General features: G+C 47.2%; 2 protein-coding genes and 1 long non-coding RNA gene across 3 annotated transcripts; all 3 read left to right on the top strand.

Moving 5' to 3' along the window:
- The first annotated feature begins 5,721 nt into the window (after positions 1-5,721).
- LOC117844810 (uncharacterized) lies at positions 5,722-6,849 on the top strand. Its single transcript, XR_011897655.1, has 2 exons — positions 5,722-5,861; positions 6,436-6,849. It is a non-coding gene; the product is annotated as an uncharacterized lncRNA (long non-coding RNA).
- A 2,926-nt stretch (positions 6,850-9,775) lies between these two features.
- Positions 9,776-11,018, top strand: LOC117842478 (2-hydroxyisoflavanone dehydratase). Its single transcript, XM_034722944.2, has one exon. It carries the CDS (start codon positions 9,884-9,886, stop codon positions 10,847-10,849), a length of 966 nt encoding a protein of 321 aa, XP_034578835.1. The 5' UTR covers positions 9,776-9,883; the 3' UTR covers positions 10,850-11,018.
- A 1,991-nt stretch (positions 11,019-13,009) lies between these two features.
- LOC117842374 (tuliposide A-converting enzyme b1, amyloplastic) lies at positions 13,010-14,470 on the top strand. The gene has a single exon (XM_034722795.2). It carries the CDS (start codon positions 13,284-13,286, stop codon positions 14,283-14,285), a length of 1,002 nt encoding a protein of 333 aa, XP_034578686.1. The 5' UTR covers positions 13,010-13,283; the 3' UTR covers positions 14,286-14,470.
- Positions 14,471-14,897: the final 427 nt, after the last annotated feature.

Raw genomic sequence — 14,897 nt, 5'->3', positions numbered from 1 at the left:
TTTAGAAAATGGAATTGTTTCCTACCTTTGCGACCGCACACAGGCAATCTTTTACAGCAAGTTCAGCTTTAAACTGGTCTAATAAAAATAAAGATAACAGTTCTAATAAAAATAAAGATAACAGTTCTAATAAAAATAAAGATAACAGTTCGCAAATAGAGGAAATAATCATAAGCAAAGTCTATTATTGCTTTTCCATCTGTTCTTAGCAAAGATATCCAAAATGATGACCTCCAATACTTTGCTTGCCGTACGGACAAACTCCCTTGTATCTTCACGCTGCAGTAGGGACCAATATCGCAGCCATGTAGTTTCTTCTTTGAATACCACACCGATGACCATCGGTAATCTTTCCGTTAGACTCCGCCTGCCATAATATCATTCTTGCTGTTGTTGCGGTGGTGGAGCTTGGGCTGTAAAGGACGAAGAAGTGATGGCCAACCAAACGTACATATTAGTACTTTCTTTACCTGCTACAAGTCAAAAGACCCCTTGGATCCATATGTAGAGCCTATTTGGTTGAGCTTCCTGGCAGTTTCTCAGCGTGAAAAGTTATATGGAAAGCTGAAATGCTCATTTTTTCTGAGCTTTTTGTAGCCTAGCTGAGAAAGCTAAAGACATCTTTTTAAAAGTTGTTGTTAGCTTTTTAGAACCAAAAAATTTGGAACATTTTCTCAAAACTCCAAAAACTACAACTCAAACAAACATGCCCCTAATTGCTACGTGTAATCTATTGGGAGAGGGCTCTCCATTTAAGCCTATTGCGAGAGCCTCCCCATCGCCGTCCATCGCCCGTTTAACAGCTGAGCCGCACCCAACTCCTTTCACATGCGAGATCCACTTTTTCCACCGAAAGAAAATCGCGGACCAGCCGAGGAGAGAGAACGCTCCTTTCTTTTCCTTCCTCCCATCTCTTATCCGTTCATCGAGTTGAGGCGTAGCCGACAAGGAGAGGCGATTCCCCGCGCTGAGGGGAGGCGACCCGTCTGTCACGCCCCGTGGCCGTCGGCGGTGAGGACCGAGGTGTGAGGAGATCCAGGAGCTCACCTGGCCGCTTCTTCCTGAGGAAGATGACTAATTGGGGGATTTTTCTTTGATATGATTTCTATTCGTTTCTGCTGTTGCTAGCCGATCTTTCTATAGGAGATGTTGCCTTAGCTTCGGCCTTAGGCTGGGTCTCAATATGGCACAATGGCCCACACCGCAACCATGGCAATATGGACCAGGGCCAGGGTCCAGGCGTTACACTTCTGCCCTGCCGAAACGTTGCTTGTCCCCAAGCAACATCATGCTTCGCATGACATACACCTCTCTGCCTGTTCTCTATTTGCTATTTGATCTGAAGAAGTTGTGCAAGTAGGCAGTCATGAGGAACTTCACTCAATCTGGAGTTCTGAATACCTGGATCCCAAATCCTTCTAGTTAGCTCAAATCTCCCTGGACTGAAATCATTTCTTCTTCATGATGGTGCTATATCAAACACATATCTATTGCATTTCATTTTTAGTTTTCCAGGGCTCAACGCATTGCACCTGGATGGTGGCCATTCCTTGAGCCAGTAATGGGCACTTCTTGTACTAGACTTCCCAGGACTTAAAAGTTCATGGCAAACGACCAGCAAGACCTCACCTTCATCATGGTTGTCGATGACCTGAGAAATGGTGTCAATGCTAGCGATACAGGGAAGAACATTGTGCATCTCACACCCCATGACTAGCTGCAGTAAAATGCCATGTGTCTCAATGTCCGATGGAATGTCATCCCACATAATCTTACTAGGAATTTCATAAAACAACTCACATGCATCATACTTTGTTCACATCGAATATCTGAACATGGTTGGCCCAGCTTGAGCTCCTGCATTGTCCTCATCAAGAGCCATTCCAGCAAATATTGAATCCACCCTTTTTATGCCAGCATCCAAAATGAAAGAAGACCAGTTCTCCTAATTGAGCATGTCATCGATGACTAACTCACTAATTGCTTTGATATCTTCATCCCATACAACGTTCTCGTGACACGTTCCATCAAGCACCATAGAATCAATGTTAAGCTCCACCAAGGAAGCACCACTAATGCGACTGAACTCTATAGTTGGCTTCATTGCCTTGCCAGTCAAGTCCTCTCCACCTTGATGCATTTCCTCAAACATGATTGGTGCCTCCAATGGAACCAGCTCGCACTGCATCTCCTCCTCAGTCCCCTGAGCTAATTGCTGTAACAATCCTTCATGCACAATAGGGTCAGTTGACATCGCATCCCAGCTGACATCCACAAGGGGCACTTCATTGAACACACTGTAGGCCGCATCCTCTGAACAAAATGATGACATGAAAACCACCTCCTCAGGATTTGGTACAGCACGTTCCACATACACAGCTTGATCAAAAGTGTTCAGCTCAGTACAAATTCATCATCCCAAATCACATCTGCAAGAGGCCTCTCGCCAAACAGCTCATGAGCAAAAGCAGCTGACACCATGGGAGCATCGAACGCTGCCTGCTCTGCATCGTTGTCCCTCTGAAGCACATCATCGAATGGCTTGCGGGCAGTCACCTCAGGAACCAACAAAGCCATAGAGAGGTGAGCACGACGAACCTGATTTGCTGTTGTGGACGCCAGACTAATCTTCGTTGCCCCATTCTGCTGCGTGGAGTCGACCAATCCTAGGCTGGTTTGCGGCCAACCCAAGCCATCGAGTAGCAGCGACGCAGTGTGCGCCACCGACATGCCACTCACCTCGCGATCGAACTCAACCCAACCCAGGCCAAGGAAAGGAGTCTCTGATACCATCTATCACGCCCCGTGGCCATCGGCGGTGAGGACCGAGGTGTGAGGAGATCCAGGAGCTCACCTGGCCGCTTCTTCCCGAGGAAGATGACTAATTGGGGGATTTTCTCCGATATGATTTCTATTCGTTTCTACTGTTGCTGGCCGATCTTTCTATAGGAGATGCTGACTTAGCTTCGCCTTGGACTGGGTCTCAGTATGGCACAATGGCCCACACCACAACCATGGCAATATGGGCTAGGGCCAGGGCCCAGGCGTTACGCCGTCTTGGCTAGTCCGTGGTTTGGATCTCGTGAGTCCTCACACGGAAGCAAGGTGTGGTGGAGCTGTTGCGGGAGGCGGCGCCGTCGCGGAGGTGGAGCCTTCGTAGGAGGCGGAGATGTTGCAGGCGGCACCATCGCAGGACGCGGAGGCTTTGTTGGAAGTCGGAGCCGTTGCTGGAGGCGGATCCATTGCGGGAGGATGAAGGCTGACGGACCCATCGCGGTACGCGGCGCCGTTGACGCGCTGACACGATAGGGAGCATCGTTGACGAGGGGGTCCTGCGAATGCTTGCCACTCCCTTCCTCCCAAACGTTTTGTGTATGCAGCACATCCTCTATATTCAACTAGATATTTTTCTTCTGAGGTTATTATGTGTTAGATTTCCCAGCAGATCCCTCTATACATGATCGTAGTTGTAGCTACAGGCTTGTCACACCAGAACACCCTCGAGGATTAGTTTTATAATCTGGACAGCTTATATGCATTAATTATCAGTTTCTAAAATTAAAAGGATAAATTGTGGGGGAGACATGTTCTGCGCTCCATCCGGTCCCTATTCCCTTCAGTTCTAGCACTGGTATTGTTGCTGCATGATTTTACATGTCAAATGCATTGAGCGGAATATGTATTACTATGTTCAAGTTGCAGTCATTTTTTCTTTTGCTTATGCTAGTTAGTAGCTCCCCTTTTTGTATGAATCATGTTCATTCTCCTAGCAAAACAGTCATTAGAATTCGATCAGTCCATGAATCATGTTGTTTTTGGTTTGCCCACTAGTCTAGAGCTCGCCTGTAGCTGCAGATGCAGGTGCTTCCTCGTTCTCCTTTCTATTTTGAGGTAGGAAGTAACTTGTCAGTGCAAATCTGACATAGGATTTAACTCATAGTTTTTTTACAAAAAATATGAAGTAATTAATCACAAATTCACAAGATAAACAAAGTAACTTACTTGTTTGTTTTAGTTAGGACGTACCTTGTATCTGATTTGAACTACATAAGAAGTAACTAATTGATTATTTACATAACATTGCAAGTAAATCGTCTCTTATTTTGAACATTAAGGAAGTAACTTGTCATGTATTTAAATTAGATTGGAAGTAACTTGCTTTAGTTTGTAGGTAATAGGAAGTAACCAATCATTGGTATAGGTTATATAGGGAAGTAACTTTATCCTAAATTGCAACACAGGAAATTGGTTGCATCAATTTGAGTCCCACTTTAATGTTGTGATATGAGGATTTATACTTTCCTTGTGCATGATCTATGTGTGAATAAGTTGAGTAAATCATATAGTACTAGCTTCAAGGTGCAATACTTTTTCAATTGTTAGAACTATTTTTTTCAATGTTTGATGTTGCTGCTATAAATTCTTTTTCCATCTACAATGGAATGAATTCAATGTACCACTTATATTGGTTTCGACATACTGTTTTTTCTTTTTGAAGACATTATGATGATGATGATTTTTGTTAGGTGTAATTAGCCAGCCAGACAACTAGTTAAGCATTTTTTAATTTAGAACTTATGGTGCTCTGAATTTCCTCCGATGTATTTTCTCCAAATTAAAATGGTAACTATGGATAAAGCTTTGATAAGGTTGTGTGTGCCTATAAATTTATATCATATTAACAATCAAATTTTTATATTTATCTGACAATTGAACTAGTTATGTACCCTTCATTCAGAAAGTATGCTAATATATCTTATCAGCTTGTGATCTTTTTTCGGTGCCTGTAACTCAGTGTTGCTGTCAAAAGTCTTCATCGATTCTTCTTTGTTTCGGTGCATAATAGGACAATTGTGTTTCACGAACAAGTGGTGGTTGGCACATATCCATCAGGTATCTAGGAAACATACACCCTCTAGCCATGAAAGCTGCAACTATGTTGTATTGATACTCACAACAAATTGGTATGTTAGTTTTGCTACTAATGCATCGGTTGTTTAGCTCTTAGAGAATTTCCATGTTATGATGCTCAAGCAACGTTGCACATGCTCTTTTACCATGCCTACTACTTATTCAACCTCTGATCTTTGTATGCTTTAAATTTACAAAATCCTAATAATAGTGTTAGCAGTACCTTTGTTGCTCATTCCTTTTTTTTTATTTTGAGTTAGGAAGTAACTTGTCACTAAAAATCTGATCTAGGAAGTAACTCATTATTGATTTACATGAGGTTGGAAGTAACTAATTATTGATCCACATGATACACAAAGGAACTTATTTTGTTTAATAAGAGAACGTAACTTATCCCTGATTTGGAACACATAAGAAGTAACTAATCTTTGATTTACATGAGACAGGAAGTAAGTTGCCCCTGATTTGAAACACATAGGAAGTAACTAGTCATTTATTTACATGGGATAGGAAGTAATCTCCCAATCAATTCTGCTATGTTGGTACATCCAGATTTTTGGTAAGATCAATTTGCGAGTAATGCAACCCTTATTTAGATGACATAGGCAGTAACTTGCCCATGGTTTGGAAAACATCAGGAAGTAACTTATCATAGAATTACATGAGACATAACATAACTTGTCCCTGTTTTGAAACGCATTGGAAGTAGCTTATCAATTAATTGTATAAGATTGAAAGTAACCTTTTGTCCCTCTTCTGAAACATGGAGGAGGAAGTAACTTTTTACTAGTTCACATGACATAGGAAGAAACTTATGGTCACTAGTAGGAAGTACTGACAGGAAGTAGCTCAGGCTCACTAGCTTCAGGAAGTAACACAGGCTCATTATTGAGGATGTAACTCGAGATCACTAGCTTCAGGAAGTAGCTCGGGCTCATTAGCTTCAGGAGGTAACTCAGGCTCACTAGCTTCTTTCAGCAACTTATTTGCATTTTCAAACACATCTTCTGTTGACCAATCAATCTCCAGCAATGCTACATTGAGATCAAACTTGCTCACACCTGCAACTGCACAAAACAAAGTGGGAATCAATATGCATGCTAGCTTAATCAACCAGAAAGGTACACAATGCTGCAGTTAACAACAACTGATATGTACAAAAGAAAGTAGAGATCAATATGCAAACCAACTTAATCTCCTAGCTATAGTTCTAAAGAAATCCAAAGAAGAGCAAATAGGTAGCCGAATTAGCTGGTCAAAACAAGACAGTGAATGCAAATGCTTTTGCTTTTCACACACATTTTTTCTCCATGATGCTTTTAACTGTTAACCTCAATGTTACTCCCCCCCCCCTCCCCCCCCCAATTGTTGCCAGATCATGAAGTTTGTACTATTAACCAAGAATCTGTTTTTTTAACTGGGTTAACCTCATTGTTACTTTTTTCCCTCCCTTTTTACAATTGATGCCATACCATAGATAATTGGCTATTAACTATGAATCTGTTTGCTTTTTTCTCAATTCAGGGATAGATGATAACTGAATCTGAAGACAAGGGAGTCACATACATGGATGCAACACTTGTGTTCTCTTATTTGTTATAGGATGCAAGGACTTCATGTTTAATCAATCAAAAGAAGGCTTTTTTAATGTGTGGTGGGAAATATGCTATGTATATAATTACTGTGCTACAAGATATGCCTGCAGGATGTCAAGAACTCGTAAATCTGATGGATGTAACTAGGTTGTTCCAGTCCCAATCTGAGAGGCAACCTGAAGATTGTGGAGAGGTTCAAATCATGGATGTGTGACTGAAACGGTAGGATGGATCGACGGATGGATTTTGTTTCAGTAGTTGTGTTTCTGTTTGGGACGAGAAGGATGCGCACCTGGACATTCAACTCTTGGGTGATCTCCTTTTGATGTTGCTTTTCTTTCCACTCTATTTTCCATCTGATCTGGTGTTTTCTTAACATGATTCATGGCTGAGGACCCTGGATTTGTTTCTGGTGCTCGAGCAGCGGTGGTAGTCGATGGGGAACGACGTCTGCAGCTTCAGTGCTGCCACAGATCCAAGGAGCATCCAGGGTTTTTCTGGTACCTGGGCCGTAATATCTTTGTGTGGGCATTTTCTGTTACTTCTCTTGGGCCGGCCCACATCCTTTTTTGGCGCCTGTTTTTTTTTGCGTGTCATTTTTTTTCCCGCGCGCTCCCCTCTGGCGCCCGTTTTTTCCCGCGCCCCGCTCGCTCCCCTCCGGCGCTTGATATTTTTCCCGCGCCGTCCCGCGCGAGGCCTCTTCCGCGCGCCTCTGGTCTTGCGTGGTCCCGCGAGGGGTTGTTTCCAAATATGGGGGCTCTCCGCCTAGCGCTAAAAGGAGAGGCCTCACCGTGTAGTCGCTTCCAATTGTTAATGCCTAGTTTGTTGTATCATTGTCCCCGCGCATTGGTGGCCCCATCACGTACCCACCACCACTGTTGGGCTAGCCTTCTATGGTGAACATCACTCTAGGCCCAAAAGGCTAGCCATTTGCAGTTGGCTTTACTCTAAGTCTGCTAAAATCTAATGAGGCTTCACCAAACGATAAAGTAATCTAAAGGCCTATTTTGATGGACTGAAAGAGGAGGATCAAAATTTAGTCTTGGCGTGAAAATGGCCTCAACATGGACTAATGGGATCTAACTGCAAATTAGGCAGTACATGTGCAATAGCCTAGCAATTAGTTCCCTCTCTAACCGGCATCTAAATACTAGGACTAAACTCATTAGATCCAAACAGAAACAGCCCCTAGCCCACCCAAGATCCTGATATTGCGCTGGAATCCGATCGGAGAAACCTATAACCACCAATTGTGACACAAATCATGTGGATAAAGAAATCAATTGTTGGAGGTAGAAGGAACACTTTGAATTTTCGGTTCTCGTAGTCAATTCTTCTCAATACGTCACGCGTGTTATTTCTATATCCTTCCAAAATAGTTTAAGACCCTTGTCTGAGTCAAAAATAATTCAGAACTTGGGCAGCAACAACCCATTAGTGCTAGGACCACGTCTGCAAGCGAGCCCGCAGACACCCTCCCGTGAACGAATCAATCAGCACAGCCTCTCGTGAACGAGTACGTGATCTCGTAACCCATATCGAATCTATTGCGCAACAGGATGTCGAGACAGGGGCCCTCGCGGCGCGCGCGTGTGGACCCGCTACCAGCCTCGGCGCACGGCGCGGCCTGTGAATGAAGCCGATCGACACGCGCGTGATTGCGCACAAGGACATGCAACCTGCCAGAGTCCACAGTCCCCCTGATGCTCAGTCCCATCTGCCCACCGTTAGCCCCGTCTCGTCGCGCTCGCGCCCCTTGCTTGACCCGACGACCTGCGCGGCAAAGCCATCGAGGAAAAAATCTCGCCACGAGACGCGGCCCAAACGCGAGGAGGTTATGCTCTGGGAGAACGGATAATTGCCTTGTAATCCGATCGCAGTTGGCAGAGCAACTGACGGTTCACGGCAGCAAACTCTGAACGACGACATGCAGCATTCCGCGGCTGCTGCCGAGGATTAGGGGCTGTTTGGGAGCACTTCACTTTAGAAAAACCACTCCACTCCACCAACTCCACACTTTCCTAGCTCCACTCCAACAACTCCAGAAAAATATGGAGCTGTTGCACGTGTTTGGTTGGTGGCAGTGCTCAAGCTCCAAAAACATGAGCACTTCTTGTGAATAGCCTATTTTACCCTTTGTGACGGACCCACATGTCTGTCTCTCCTCTCTCCTCCCCTTCTTTCCTCCTGTACACGCCAGCATATGCTCAAGTGGGAAGTGCAATAGTAGCAGCAGACGGTGGAGGCTTGGCCAGTTGCCTAGTCCATCCTTCCCAGAGCAGCATACGGCAGTGCCTGCAAAGAAGAAAGCACCAAGCCAGCAGCTGCCATGGAGGCAATGCTAAGCAAAGAGCTCGAGAGTAAACTCCGTCTCTCAGACATTTGATCGAACATTTGGTGAGCAGCAACTGTTAGAGACGGAGCAGAGAAGAATATGGAAGAGGAACTTATAGCCTGTAGTGGCCCCTTATCAGGTTCGGAACACCCACCGACCACCACATTGGTTGCAGCGGTGCTTGACGACATCGGTCCACATGCTGCGGAAGGGGAGAGGACAGAGGAGGTGGGTTCGACGACAGCATACAGCGTGGCTCCAACGAGTCGAGACCGCGCCGTCGGCGAGACAAGCCAGCACCGTAGCGCGGCGGAGGCCAAGGCGCAAGTGCGCTGCGCGGCCCGCCTTTTCTTCTACTCCTCCCATCATGCCCCCGCCGCATCACCTCTTTCCTGCTCGCAGCCACTGCTATGCGACTCGACGACGAGAAGAGGCTGCGAAATGGAGGGAGGGCGCACGGAATATCAGAAATGCGGTGGGATGCTGGAGGTCGTCCCACCGCTGGAAGGGGAGGAAGGGCCGGCCGGCGGAGGGAGGGCGCACAGGGGCGGGCGCAGCAGGCGGGCGGCGCGCGCGCGCGGGCGCGGCGGGCGGCGGGCAGCGCGCAGGGGCGGGCGCGGCAGGGGCGGGCGGGCGGCGGCCGGGCGGCGCGCGCCAAGGAGCGACGGGAGTCTATTTTTGTTTTGCGAACCGTTATTGTGTAACGAGTGGCAATGGTGGGTAAATACCTACCAACTCCACGAGGAGGTCTGTACAGGGGGTTTTTGGAGCACCTCTTGAGGTACTCCAAAAAAACGTGGATCTACCCCCCTACTCCACTTTTTTCCTAGAGCCGGAGTTGCTGGAGCTAGATGTGTTTGGCTGCGAAATTTTCGGAGTTGGTGGAGTGGAGCAATTTTTCGTGAAGTGGAGTGCTCCCAAACACCCTCTTAGATTAGATACCCCGTCGTCGAGCCACCACAGCCTCACACTCACACACGTCTGCGCGGCGCGGCGCGGTTCCGATCGGTTGGTGCTTGCTAGCACCAGCAGCGTGCGGGCGATGGACTCCGGCGGCGGCGAGGTTGTCTACAGCTGCGCGTACTTCCGGCTGTACAAGGACGGCCACGTCGACCGCGGTGGCGTCGCGGACACGGCGCCCGCCGGCTTCGACGCCGAGACCGGCGTCACCTCCAAGGACGTCGCTATCGACGCGGCCACCGGCGTCGCCGCGAGGCTCTACCTCCCCCCAGCCGTCCAGCCGGCCACGGCCACGGCGGCGGCGGCGGCGAAGCTCCCGGTCCTCGTCTTCTTCCACGGCGGCTACTTTGTCGTCGGCTCGCCCTACCACCCGCTGTTCCACCGCTACGTCAATTCTCTCGCCGCCGCCGCCCGCGTCGTCGCCGTCTCCGTCCGCTACCGCCTCGCGCCGGAGCACCGGCTCCCGGCGGCCTACGACGACTCCTGGGCCGCGCTCAGCTGGGTGGCGTCCGGCGCCGACCCGTGGCTGGCGGACCACGGCGACCTCGGCCGGATCTTCCTGTCCGGAGTCAGCGCCGGCGCGAACATCGCCCATAACATGGCCATCGCCGCGGGCGTCAGCGGCCTGCGCGCCGGAACGGGAACACCGGCGCGCATCGAAGGCGTGATCCTGCTCCACCCTTCCTTCGCTAGTGAACAAAAGATGGAAGGAGAGGACGAGGAGTTCTGGCAGTCTAACAAGGACAGGTGGGCGGTCATCTTCCCCGGCGCGGACGGCGGGCTCGACGACCCCAGCATAAACCCGATGGCGGCCGGCGCGCCGAGCCTGGCGAAGCTGGCTGGCGAGAGGCTGCTGGTCTCCACGGCGTCGGAGGACCCGAGGGCGCCGAGGGGGCGGGCGTACTGCGACGCCGTTCGGGACAGCGGGTGGCGCGGGGAGCTCGAGTGCTTCGAGTCCCAAGGCGGGCACGGCTTCTTCGTCCCCGACCACGGCAGCCGCGAGGCGGCTAAGCTGATGGATCGAGTGGTTGATTTCCTTGGCCACTGATTGGATTTGTTTGGGCATTTGGACCTCGGATTTAATTTCTACAGCTTGATTTGTGCAAGCAAAACAATGGAGCATTGGAGCTGGGTATGTTCCTCATGTGCACAATCGTGTGAGTCGGTCATGTTAGCTTGATCGATTGAGTGACAACTTGTTTTGAGTTTTAGCATCACTCTCTTCAGGCCTGGTTTGGTTTCTCCTGCTTATTTTTAGCACCCGTCACATCGAATGTTTAGATACTAATTAGAAGTGTTAAACGTAGACTATTTACAAAATTCATTACATAAGTGGAGGCTAAACGGCGAGACGAAGTCTAATTAGTCCATGATTTGACAATGTGTTGTTATAGTAAATATTTGCTAATGATGGATTAATTAGGCTTAATAGATTCGTCTCGCCGTTTAGCCTCCACTTATGTAATAGGTTTTGTAAATAGTCTGCGTTTAATACTCCTAATTAGTATCTAAACATTCGATGTGACACGTGCTAAAAATAAACAAAGCTCCTCACTCTAGTTTGGTGTGAGCATACGTCGAATCATCACTCAGTTTACTTTGGGCGCACGGCACGGCGGCATAGTATTTCCGGCAATGCACCATTCCTCTGGATGGGCTCTCGGCGGACTTTTCACATGAAACTGCCAAGCGCATGATTGAGCACAGACGCACAGGACATGACACTATGACAACCACACTGACTGCTCAGTGGCACGACTCTTTGTGCCGGCCTGCTTCTGGTGGCCACAAACCAGAACATCACGCAAAACACCACGAGGAGAAAATCAGATAAGACGCAAAGCCCAGTCAGCAAGATAACGTCCTCTGAAGGCACAGCGGGCCTGAAACTCATTGGCGATTGGATGCTTGCAAAATCGAATCTTTAATCCAAAAGTCTAAATTGATAGAAAAAGGTGGTCAATTCACTTACATTTCAACAGAATGCAACCACAATTCAATCTTGACGAGTGGAGTTAGACGACAACACACAACCTATGGATCTCTGTACAATGAAGTTCGTGGGAGGTCAAATAACTATTTTTATAAAAAAATATTTTTAAGTATTTTCTGCAAAAGTTAATTTTTATGCCTTTTTAGAAATATTATTTATGCAACTTTTTCATGAAAAGTTACTAGCAATTTAAATTTGTAGGTAACTTTTAAGAAAAAAAACTTTGCCAAGGAAAAAAAACTTTATTTTCCTTTTTGTTAAAGTTAGTGGAGAGGGATATGTTCGGTTTCTTACCAAGTTGCCAGCCCACCAAACAAAAGTGCCCAAAACTGTGCTACTGATAGTTATGTGTGGTGCAAGTACATGTATTTTGATTCAGGGCCTAACATTGCCACGCGACAACTTAGCATAGCTGTTGTTTCTAAGTTTGATCAAATTTACATAGTGTTAAATGTACTGTATCAAAATACAATATCAAAATATATTTCATAATGAATAATGATGCTCAATGGATGTTGTGATATTCTATATATGTTATTTATGTAATTTTTTCCATGTAAAGTTCTACAAACATAAATTTGTAGGTAACTTTTAAGACAAAATTTGCCTAGATTTTATTTTCTTCTTTTTAAGTCAGCAGAGTGGGATATGTTCACCTCTTTATTTTTTGTCAAGTTACCAGCCTGCCAAACAAAAGTTCCCAAAACTGCGCGACTGAGTTATGTATGGCGCAAGGTTCATGGCCGAACATTGCGATGCAACAGTTTAGCGCGCACCACATTTTTTTAGCTATTGTTTCTAAGTTTGATCAAGTTTACAGAGTATTAATACCACATCACATAAGTACAATATTAAAATATATTTCATAATGAATAATGATGCTCAATGGATGTTGTATTTTTTTTGGTATACTTGGTCAAACTTTGAATTGTTTGACTTAGGACAAACTCAAGATGTCTTATATTTTAGGATGAAGTAGTACTTGTTTCTCGAACCACGATTAAAATGTGACAAATAAACTATTGGTACACCTTAAACAAAAGTTTGGCAAATAGTCATGACAATACGATGTTAACGAATGCGCACGGCACACAGTATTTCTCCATTTCCTTATGGATGTACCGTGAGCACAGGACATGACAGCCACAATGACTGCTCAGTTGTACGCTCTACAGTATGTGCCGGCCTGCTTCTGGCCACAAAGGAAAGGCACAAACCACACAACAACAGCACGCAAACACCACGAGGAGAAAATCAGACAAGACGCAAGGCCAATCAGGAAGATAACGTCCTCTGCCTCTGAAAGCGCAGGGGCCTGAAAGTAATTGGCAATTAGATGCTTGCAAAATCGAATCATATACTGTACTGCGGCAGCTGTATAATAAAGGTCTAAAGGAGAAGATAAGTGGCCAACCAGTTCTTCGAGTCCGCCGCACGCCGCACGCCGCCGCGCAGTTTGCCACGTCGATTGAGTGCTTGCTAGACTCCTATGGCAATGGATTCCGGCAGCGTTGAGGTCGTCTTTGAGTGCGATTGCTTCCGCCTATACAGCGATGGACACGTCGAGCGTACCGGCGGCATGGAAACCGTGCCCGCCGGCTTCGACGCCGCCACCGGCGTCACCTCCAAAGATGTCGTCATCGACGCCAGCACCGGCGTCGCCACGCGGCTCTACCTGCCAGCCATCCAGACGGCGGCCCCGTTGTTGCCGTCCGAGTCCGACGACGACAGCGCCGCGACGAAGCTCCCCGTCCTCGTCATCTTCCATGGCGGCTTCTTCATCGTGGGCTCATCCGGTGGCCCCGACTTCCACCGCTACGTGAACTCGCTGGTCGCCCGCTCCCGCGTCGTCGCCGTCTCCGTCGACTACCGCCTGGCCCCCGAGCACCCGCTCCCCGCTGCCTACGACGACTCCTGGGCCGCGCTCAACTGGGCGGTGTCCGGCGCGGACCCGTGGCTCTCCGACCACGGCGACCTCGGCCGCGTCTTCGTTGCCGGTGGCAGCGCCGGCGCGAACATCGCCCACAACATGGCCGTCGCAACGGGCACGAGCGTCTTGCACGCCGCGACACCTGCTTTGGCGGCGCGGATCGGAGGCGTGATCCTACTCCACCCTTCGTTCTGCGGCGAACAGAAACTGGAAGACGAGGCAGAAGAGTTCTTGCAAGCTAATAAGAAGAGGTGGGAGGTCATCTTCCCCAGCGCCAGGGATGGAACCGACGATCCGAGGATTAATCCGATGGCCGCCGGTGCAGCGCCGGGCCTGGCGAAGCTGGCCGGCAAGAGGTTGTTTGTAGCCACGGCGTCGGAGGATCCGAGGGCGCCAAGGGGCCGAGCTTACTGCGAGGCCGTGAGGACCAGCGGGTGGATGGGGAAGGTGGAGTGGTTCGAGTCTAAAGGCAAGGGACACGCCTTCTTCGTCTCCGATCACGGCAGCCACGAGGCTGTTGCGCTGATGGATCGAGTGGTGGCTTTCGTTGCTGCCCATTGATCGACCCTTTAGGCGTGGGCCAGGCGCAGCTTTTGTTGGATATGTATTGGTGTTTTTTTTATTGAAGATGGTCCTATATATTTGGAAAAATAATCTAGACGTAATAACTAGCTTAATAACTAGTTTTATGATGTTTACTGCTCCCTCTATCTTATAATATAGCTACATCTATGTTTCAAGTCCAACATTTTTAATTTTTTTTACTAATGGTATCTCTAAAAATAATTTATTTCAAATGAAATACATGTTATGTTTGATTCCAAGGTGTATCTATTAACATCATTTTGAGGTTGATAATCCTTATATTTTTTTTGTTAGTCATAGTCAATGTTCAAAAGACTTGACTTAGGACAAAGTTAAATGTAGCTATATTCCGTGATGAAAGGAGTATATGGTACTATATTACGATGTGATGATTGCCATATGAATATATGTATGCAAGCAGTGTCAAAATGATGTTAAAATTTTGCTAATTTTTTTTGAAGTTCGGTCTATTTCAAATAACCACTAAGTTTTGATGTCAAAAATTTGAAATATGTGAAATATTCTTTTGAAACGTGTCACAGATGTGTGATGCCAAAGTAGATGTAAATGCAAAGTCACTAGTATGTT

Source organism: Setaria viridis, chromosome 2 (assembly GCF_005286985.2).
Source record: "Setaria viridis chromosome 2, Setaria_viridis_v4.0, whole genome shotgun sequence".
Taxonomy (NCBI): Eukaryota; Viridiplantae; Streptophyta; class Magnoliopsida; order Poales; family Poaceae; genus Setaria; species Setaria viridis.
Note: the sequence above shows the minus strand (reverse complement) of the source record. Positions and strands in the feature narration are given on the sequence as shown.

Excerpts from the sequence above, each read along its gene's own strand:
- LOC117842374 (XM_034722795.2), top strand. The coding sequence starts at position 13,284 with ATGGCAATGGATTCCGGCAGCGTTGAGGTCGTCTTTGAGTGCGATTGC.
- LOC117842478 (XM_034722944.2), top strand. The coding sequence starts at position 9,884 with ATGGACTCCGGCGGCGGCGAGGTTGTCTACAGCTGCGCGTACTTCCGG.